Source organism: Enhydra lutris, unplaced genomic scaffold, assembly GCF_002288905.1.
Source record: "Enhydra lutris kenyoni isolate GAN:26980312 unplaced genomic scaffold, ASM228890v2 scaffoldscaffold108, whole genome shotgun sequence".
Lineage (NCBI taxonomy): Eukaryota > Metazoa > Chordata > Mammalia > Carnivora > Mustelidae > Enhydra > Enhydra lutris.
Genome location: NW_019154192.1, coordinates 1,114,631 through 1,124,202, shown reverse-complemented (window position 1 = coordinate 1,124,202; position 9,572 = coordinate 1,114,631). Strand labels below are relative to the sequence as shown.

The 9,572-nt window shown below is 41.3% G+C and overlaps 1 protein-coding gene across 17 annotated transcripts in view; it reads right to left on the bottom strand.

Annotated features, from left to right (window-relative positions):
- Positions 1 to 9,368, bottom strand: part of LOC111139444 (lysine-specific demethylase 6A-like) — a 159,996-nt gene extending 150,628 nt beyond the window's left edge. For 14 of the 17 annotated variants that reach the window (XM_022491692.1, XM_022491699.1, XM_022491691.1 and 11 more), the window contains exons 1-3: positions 9,034 to 9,255; positions 8,762 to 8,825; positions 5,834 to 5,942 (exon numbers count right to left, since the gene is read on the bottom strand). In XM_022491692.1, the coding sequence (XP_022347400.1) occupies positions 5,834 to 5,942; positions 8,762 to 8,825; positions 9,034 to 9,185 (325 nt within the window). In that variant the 5' untranslated portion in view covers positions 9,186 to 9,255. Of the gene's footprint in view, positions 1 to 5,833; positions 5,943 to 8,761; positions 8,826 to 9,033 lie in introns of all 17 variants that reach the window. The other 3 variants (XM_022491704.1, XM_022491706.1, XM_022491707.1) reach the window with 2 other exon arrangements.
- Between the last annotated feature and the right edge of the window lie 204 nt (positions 9,369 to 9,572).

The window sequence follows — 9,572 nt, the reverse complement described above, 5'->3', positions numbered from 1 at the left end:
GAGAGAGGGAGAAGGGAGCCTCCCACTGAGCAGGGAGCCCAATATGAGGTTCATTCCAGAACCCTAGCATCATGACCTGAGCCAAAGGCAGATGCTCAATGACTGAGCCACCCAGGCACCCCTCATTTTATGTTTATGTTTTTGTACTATATATCCCAGGACAGAGTAGTATTCTACTTAAGACACACAAAAAGGCAGAGGGAAAGAAAACTCTCGTCAAGCTTTTTGAGATAAGGGAAACTGAAGGATTTCATAAAAATCTGCTTTTTGTTTCTTTTCCTCCTCCTTTCTTGCTAGGATCTGCACCCCCCACTTTACCTACCCCTCAGATGCAAACAGTGTATGTCTTGGGATCCCAAACCAAGACAAGACTCCCTCCTTTCCTAACCTGAGCCTCCCAAACACTGTTCTCTGTATCTTCAGTAAATTTTGCTTTCACCTCCTACTATCTTAAGTTTGATTTCCATCTTGTGCGTGGGCTAGGGACCCTCTTGGCAGGGTCTGGGGGGACCCCCTCTGGGTCCCTGGACCTTGTCTGCCAGCATCATTTTAACATACACAATCAGTCACTTCTGGCATAGAACTTAGTCTCCCCATAAGTGATTATACAGGAATCAAAGCCAATATTACCTAATAGCTAATTTACCACATGCTCAAACCTATCCTCACCAAGGAGAAAGTAAAACTCCAATACAAATTGTCCTGGAATATTTACTCACACCCCAGCCAAATACTATCATCTACATAAAATTTCCTCCTCATTTTAAAATAAAAATTTAGCTAAATTACCAGCCTTAAAACTTAAAGAAATTAAAAACACTAATTAAATACAGGTAACAAAGGCAATCTCTTATGCAATTTCAATTAAGGGATTTTTGTTATTTGCTCTCAAATTTACATTTAAAAATCTTAATTTTTAAGATTAAGGAAATTAATGAAACAGGACATCAACTACCTCCATTTTGACCTAAGTCTGTACTTTCTAACGATTAAGTTCTTTTCAGATCACCTCTTCACATGGGCAAACTCTGCAGGCAAAGCATCCTGTGATGGGAACCAAAATTACCCCCTCAAGCAACAAGGACTGCCTTGAGTGAGCAAAAACCCCATGACTGACCCCAAGATAATGACTGACATGACCCTTACTGCCCACCTGCATGTACCAACATTTTCCTCATATAAACCAGGAAGCATTTTCAGCACTTTCAGCACTTTGGAAACATTCTTTGTCTGCAGCCTTCCCAATGTCGACCTTTAGACAAGGAAACTGAAGGAACTCCATTCTTCCCTGGATTCTGTTCTTGCTCAGACCTGAATTCCCAATCCCAATCTACCCATGCATATGAAAATAGCATATATCCTCCTTGTAAGGGACAAAGAGATAATGGTACCTTTAGAGCCTTCCAACACTATAGATAACATCTAAGGAATTACGAGGAAGAGCTGTCATAAATGTTCTCCAAGACCAGGACTACAAATACTCTGACTACCAAGACCCCTGACTTCAGGGAATGAATGATTTATGAAGGACACCTGAACCCTATCCTTGTTCTGACCAGCTCCTGGATGCCTAAGAAGACACATGCATCAATCTACAACTGCCAAAAAAAATCCCCAGGCCCCAAGTAAAGATGAGACTTAGGCTCTTTTCCTTTCTGAGTCTCCAAGATGCTCCATGTTTTTTATCTCTCAATCTCTCTCTCTACATATACATATGCCGTAAATCATGCTTTCATCTGCTAGCTTATGTCTGATTTCCATTTTTTGTGAAAGGGGCCCTCTTGGGTAGTCCTCCAGGATCCTATGGGTCCTGGGACCCAGCCTTGTGGCATTAGCCTCACAAGTAAATTCTTTTGTTTCATTACTGGTGTCTGCCTTTGGATTCTGTCAGTGGTATTCAGTAGAGCTTGGTCTGGGACCCCCAGACCAAGGGGCTCTTGCACCCTTGTGGCCCAGTTACCTTATGATTAAAATTATGGACAGGGGTGCTTGGGTGAGTCATCAGTTAAGCATTTGTGTTTAGGTTGAGTCATGATTCCCAACCACCTGGGATCGAGCCCCACATTGGGCTTCCTGCTCAGCAGAGAGTCTGCTTCTCCCTTTCTCTCTCCCCCTTCATCTCCTGCTCATACTGGCTCTCTCTCAAACAAATAAATAAAATCTTAAAAAAAAAATTATTTAAAAAAAGGGTTACTGTTAGTAAGAACTATGTACTGGAGTGAAACTCCTTTCTACCAGTCAAATTTTTGTTTAGCACTCATAAAGCTGCTGTATTACTACTACCCAATTTACAGAATAGGCAAAGTCCAGGGAAACACATAAACCCATTAATTTAAAACATTTCTAAATAATGAAGTTGAGTGTGGATTATAAATACATATTATGTATTCTCATATAGCATGCTATACTATCTCAAACCAAAATAGCACTTCACTGGTAAACTACTAGCTTAAAATTTTTTTTTAATTTTTTTCTCATTAACATATAATGTAAGGTAACTGGGCCACAAGGGTGCAAGAGCCCCTGGCTCTGGTTTCAGAGGTAGAGGTCAGCGTTCATCAGTCTTTCTTTTCTAAGATTTTATTTATCTGACAGAGAGAGATCACAAGTAGGCAGAGAAGCAGGCAGAGAGCGGGAGGTGGCAGGGTCGGGGTGGTGGGGGGGACGGAGGGGAGGGAGAAGCAGGCTCCCTGCTGAGCAGACAGCTGGATGCAGGGCCCGATTCCCGGACCCTGGGATCACGACCTTAGCGGAAGGCAGAGGCTTAACCCACTTGAGCCACCCAGGTGCCCCAGCACTCGTCAGTCTTCATGTAACACCCATAACGTGCCCTCCTTAATGTCCATCACCCAGTTACCCCATCTGTCTACCCTCCTCCCCAGTTATTGGCCTTATTTATGACTGAGCGTAAAATACAGCATCTTAAAATAGGACTCTTGGGCATAGTGATTCTGTTCACTGACTATTTCTAGAAAGAGTTGATACCAAAAAAGCTGCAAAAACATACTAGAAGTTAGAAGTTACTCTTTCGTAAGGAAAATCTACACGTAAATAAATCTCCGTTTGTGTCAACCTCTCGATACAAGAAGCGGAATCATAAATTCTTCTCAAGGTGGAAGGAACAAAAACATAACTGAACTTTCTCTTGTTTAAAGTGCTTTTCCTGGTCAACTTCCATAACTGGCCTTTTTCTTACCCATTATTTTATTTTTGCCTTTTGCTGAGCTTAAGTTGGAGGCTTAGGGCTTTTCAAATAGTACCTTGCAGTTTTCCTAGGTATTTCCGCTACATATACTTAACATATACTTACTAATAAACTATACATACTAATAAACCAAAGTAACATACCACCAACTCTTAAGTCTTTTTTTTTTTTAAAGATTTTATTTATTTATTTGACAGAGAGATCACAAGTAGGCAGAGAGACAGTCAAGAGAGAGAGGAGGAAGCAGGCTCCCCGCCAAGCAGAGAGCCCGATGCGGGCCTTGATCCCAGGACCCTGGGACCATGACCTGAGCTGAAGGCAAAGGCTTTAACCCACTGAGCCACCCAGGCGCCCCCCAACTCTTTAGTCTTAAAACAATTATCCAACTGTTTCTGAACACATTTGCTAAAAATCTTAACATAACCATCCAATTCAACCAAGATATTTACTACCAAAAATTTAACAGACTCTTACTTATAGGATGGTTTTTCTTTGATGTAGAGATTATCTGGTAAAGAGGAAAAAGCATTTTCAAAGTAATTTTTAACTAAATGAATAATGATCTTTGGCCAGCAGTGTAGAACTAGGAAAAGCACATATCTTAAAAGATTACCTCATTATTTACCTCCACTTCTTTCTTTCCCTTTTTTTTTTTCCTAAAGATTTTATTTATTTGACATAGAGAGATAGTGAGAGAGGGTACACAAGCACAGAGACCTGGAGAGGAAGAAGCAAGCTACTCACTGAGCAGGATGATAGGATCATGACCTGAGCCAAAGGCAGATGCTTAATGACTGAGCCAGCCTGGAGCCCCTAGCCCCATTATTTCTGAGAAAAAAATACTCCAAATGAATGGGAAATGTTCTTCAAAGTTCAAACTTATATTTGATTATCTGTATTATTACATATAATATGATGAAGGTGGACTTTTAAATATTTTCAAACTAAAATGGAAAACAAAATCAAGAACAAAAAAGAAATACCATTTGTGGGGCACCTGGGTGGCTCAAAGGGTTAAGCCTCTGTCTTCAGCTCTGGTCATGATCTCAGGATCCTGGGATGAGCCCCACATCAGGCTCTCTGCTCAGCAGGGAGCCTGCTTCTCCCCACTCTCTGCCTACTTGTGATCTCTCCGTCAAATAAATAAATAAAATCTTAAAAAAAAAAAAATACCATTTGTGTTTGCAGAATAAAAAATATGTAAGAGCATCTCTATCCCTGTTCTTGGCAGAGAGCTCCTAAAACATTCTGAATTTCCTGAGTTTAGGTAGGAGTGGTTTTTGTTTTTCATTAGAGGCTCTTTTGTTCTCAACAGAATTTTTGCCAGAGACAACTTATGAATAGTTTCAAAATGAAGCTGGGATGGTGGGGAAAATAATGCAAATTAAGCTCTATAATAAACTGTTGAACACTGGAATTAGAGAAGTTTATGAGATTCTGATTTGGTACATACACCCCTGGTTTCTCAGAGAGAGATAAGTTCCTGAGCTCAGGATAATTCCATTCCTTGCCCTATATTCCTCTTCATTTGGCTGTTCACTTGTATCCTTTATAACATCTTTTATAATAAATTAACAAATGTAGCCCTGACATTTGTGAATCATTCTAATAAAATATCAAACCGAAGGAGAGGATTGTGGAACCTGTGATTTATATAGCTGGTTGATAAGAAGCATAGGTAACAACCCTGACTCGCAACTGGTATCTGAAATGGAGCTGTCATAAACAAGTAACTCCTTTACCCATGGAATTTTAACATCTCCAGGTATATAATGTCAGAACTGAGTTAAATTTGTAAGACACTTCTGAAAATTAAGAACTGCTTTGATGGTGCTGGAAAACTGTCAGGACTTACTCTTTCTAGTATGTCCAAATTTGTACTTATAGACAAAATTATCAAACTAGATAACAGGTTACCAATTAAGATTTTAAAATACATATGGGACGCCTGGGTGGCTCAGTTGGTTAAGCCGCTGCCCGTGGCTTGCTCAGGTCATGATGCCAGGGTGTTGGGATTGAGTTCCCCACATCGGCTCCTTGCTTGGCAGGGAGCTGGCTTCTCTCTCCGCCTCTGCCTGCCACTCTGTCTGCCTGTGCGCTGGCTCTCTCTGTGACAAATAAATAAAAAGATCTTAAAGAACACAGATTTTCACAAGAACAAGCAAAATACCCATCTACACTGTAAGGTGTTAAGAGTTTTATGGAATGGGGACACCTGGGTGGCTCAGTGAGTTAATCATCTGCCTTTGGATCAGGTCATATCTCAGGGTCCTGGAATGGAGTCCCACATCAGGTTCCCTGCTCAGTGGGGAGTCTGCTTGCTTTTCCCTCTGCCTGCTGTTCTCCATTCCGTGCAGGCTCGCTCTCTCAGGCTCTCTCTCTCTCTGACAAATGAATAAAATCTTTAAAAAGAGTTTTATGGAATGATCAAATTTACTATTTACATGAAATTACATAAAATTTCACATTTCTACTTACTCTCTTTCTCATTATCTAATATATTTAGGAGAGATTAAAAAACAGTATCTGTCTGTGACAAGAAAACAAAAGCAATTTATCCAAGACAAAAAATAAAAAACAATCTGCATATATATATCAAGCCAAACTTTTAAAAAAGAAAAACATTACCTTTTGGATAATCTTCCAATAAAAGGTTGAAGTGACCTAATTGACAAAAGAAATCAGATTCCACTTTTCCTTCAGCTTTTAAGATTAAAGATTCGTAGCAGCGAACAGCCTAGAAATGAAAAATATAAGCATTAAGAGAAAAGAAATATAACTGCATCCTTCTTGAGATAATGTGTATTTATATAAGAAATTGTTCTAGTGGCACCTGGGTGGCTCAGGGGGTTCAAGCCTCTATCTTCGGCTCAGGTCATGATCCCAGGGTCCTGGGATCAGGCCCAGAATTGTATCGGGCTCTCGGCTCGACAGGGAGCCTGCTTCCTCCTCTCTCTCCCTGCCTGCCTTTCTGCCTAATTGTGCTCTCTATCAAATAAATAAATAAAATCTTAAAAAAAAAAAAAGAAAGAAAGAAATTGCTCTAGAAATGAAAAGAATCAATACGTCCCTTACAAAAATGGGGGGAAAGACTTGCCAAAGATATATAATATAGGAGCTCCTTAATGACTTTTTATGAGTTGGAGATCTGAATAATTACTTTGGTCTTTGTTCATAAAAAACACTACTTTCAAATAGGCATGGGGAAAAATGACTATTGCATTTCAGTAACCAGTAACAACCTGTGATTTTCAAATTTTGGAATGTGGCAAGTTCAAATTGAGATGTACTGTAATTAGAAAACAGATGTCAGAAAGACTGTATAAAAAAGGTATAAAATATTCACTAATAAGGGGCGCCTGGATGGCTCAGTTCGTTAAGCATCTGCCTTAAGTTCAAGTCATGATCCCAGAGTCCTGGGATCTGGCCCCGCATTGGCCTCCCGGCTTGGTAAGGAACCTGCTTATCCTTCCCCTCTTCCTTTCCCCACCTTGTGTGGGCTCTCATTCCCACCTCTCTAATAAATAAAATAAAACAAAAATAAAAATAAAAATAAATAAATAAATGATAAAATAAAAATTTAAATATTAAATAAAATTAAAAATAAAAATGAATAAATAAATAAATAAATACATAAATAAATAAATAAAAATTTTAAAAAGTAAAATCTTTTTAAAAAATTCACTAATAGGGGGCGCCTGGATGGCTCAGTGGTTAAAGCCTCTGCCTTCGGCTCAGGTCATGATCTCAGGGTCCTGGGATCGAGCCTCACATCGGGCTCTCTGCTCAGCAGGGAGCCTGCCTCCTCCTCCTCTCTCTCTCTCTGCCTGCCTCTCTGCCTACTTGTGATCTGTCTGTCAAATAAATAAAAATCCTAAAAAATAAAAATAAAAATAAATTAAAAAAAAATTCACTAATAGGGTGCCTGGGTGGCTCAGCAGTTTGTTAAAGCCTCTGCCTTCAGCTCTGGTCATGATCCCAGGGTCCTGGGATCAAGCCCCACATCGGGCTCTCTGCTCAGTGGGAAGCCTGCCCCACCGCCCCCCTACTGCCTACTTGTGATCTCTGTCTGGCAAATAAATAAATAAAATCTTAAAAAAAAAATTCACTAATAACAAAGTAAAGTCACTTTGGATATTTAATTAAATGTATTATTAACATTAACTTCATCCATTTCTTTTTATTATTTTTACTTTTTCTTTTTCTTTTCCTTTAAGATTTTATTTATTTAATTTATTTAACGGAGAGATATAAAGCCAGAGAGCCAGAGAGATAAAAAACCAAGCAAGGCAATGGCAGAGGGAGAGGGAGAAGCAGGCTCAGTGGTTAAAGCCTCTGCCTTCGGCTTAGGTCATTATATCAGGGTCCTGGGATGGAGTCCGGCATCGGGCTCTCTGCTCAGCAGGGAGCCTGCCTCCTCCTCCTCTCTCTGCCTACTTGTGATCTATCTGTCAAATAAATAAATAAAAGTATTTAATACTTCCTTCACAATTGCAACATCAACTAATCAAATTCATAGTTAACCTGCTTTACGTAGAAAATATGTAATGGAAGGTATCTGTTACACACAGACCAACTTTCATGGTGCCAGATGACAGCCGACATTTTAGACAGATTTTGCTCAGGAGATGAAAAATGACAGAGAAGGAAACGGCATGGCTTTTGTGCAGCAGCTTATATAAAAGTAACAACATGTGCTACAGGTTGATGGGTATATTACCTAGACTTATATAATCTGAAACTTGAGAACTATACTAATTGTACTTTTAAATAATAGTGGCTTTTACTAAGCACCATCAAACTACACTAGCTGATAGCGAGGCCTACTTACGGCTTTTATTTCCCTGTTTATATTTCTTCCCTTTCCGAAAGCTCCACCCCCCCCCTTTCCTTTCTCCTCCCTCTATTTCCCGCCATCTTGGCCGACAGGAGCAGCCATTAACTAAAGGGTAGTGCCAACAACTTTTCACACAAATAAAGAGGAAATCCTCCGTGGTCTCTATCAGACACATGAAAAAGGAGTCCAAAAAAATTCCAGATTCCTACAATCGCATTCACAGCAGTGTTTCCGTAGCTTTCAAACAAGTAAACTTAAGGTCACATGCAAATCAGTATTTACAGGTTAAATACGAAATACAAACTCTACACGGCTGTAAAGTAACTTTCACTTACTCCTCTTGAAAGTAGGGATATAAGAAGCGTACCTAAACGTTCAGTAAAAATTACATCACAAGTCAACCACCAGGAGAAAAGTAATATGTAAGTAGGAAATTTTTAGAAGTGCTTACATTCACTATAATGTGATGACAGGATTCAGAAATCTCCTACCCAAAACGTTGTGAAATAACTGTTGAGCGGAGCACCAGAGCGCCGCCGTCTCGGCCACTCAAACTACAAAATAACATTTCGTAAGGCCGTAAGCAAGGTATCCCGAATGAGAGAAAAGCAAAAAGATGCTTTTCGTTCCATCCACAGGGGCGTTGATTGATCTCGGAGGCAGTGGGTGCAGGAAGCCTGCAAGGTTGGGCATGAAAGTCTGGGCCTGCTATTGCCTACCTTGCCCAAAAGGGTCTTCGTCCTGGCGCCATCTTCATGAAGCCTCACGAACCCGAAGAGACGGCTGTAGAAAGAAATACAAGCAGCTCGTTAACACTCCGTGAAAGCCACTGCCGGGTTTCCTCCAGAACCCAAGGCCTCGGTAGCGGAGGCCGCCTGCACAGCGCGGAGATAAGCCCCCAATTGCTACCATTAAGCAAGCTGTACTTGGGCCTCCCAGGAGAGCCGCGCAGCCCGTGCGAAATCAGCTGGGAGAATGACGGCAGACGTACCTGTCCAATCCGTCGAGCGCCTCCCTCTCTTCTGCTGTCAAGCTAGAGGACCCCTCCTTGCTCTCGCCACTCTCTTTTCCCGCCGCCATTTTCTTTCCCTCATCGCCGAAAACAGCGGCGGCGGTAGCGAGAGATACTTCGCAGGATTTCATGAGCACACAACAAATGTAAAATCCAATGCCGAAACCCACCACCACCCAGTGAAGAGCTCGAAAAGAAGCTCTCGTCGCGTAAAACTGGCACAACAACTTTATCGCCGCTGCCGCCTCCACCCGGGGTGACGGCGACGAAAAATCCCAAGATAATGGCAAGAGCAGTGGATGCCAGGTTTGCGGGGCTCGGCTACGAAATCACATCGCGAAACAGGCGGAGACAGCAGGAGAGGCGGAAGCTCGCAGTAAAGGGAGTATTTCCTAGAATCTCAAACTTCGCCAGCACCAGCACAAAGTTGTAATTGTGTCACAGTGCGAACCCCAAATCTCCGTGACGCCCTTTTCTCCCGCCCCAAAGCAGGCACGGCCAATTGACGTGACCGGTTC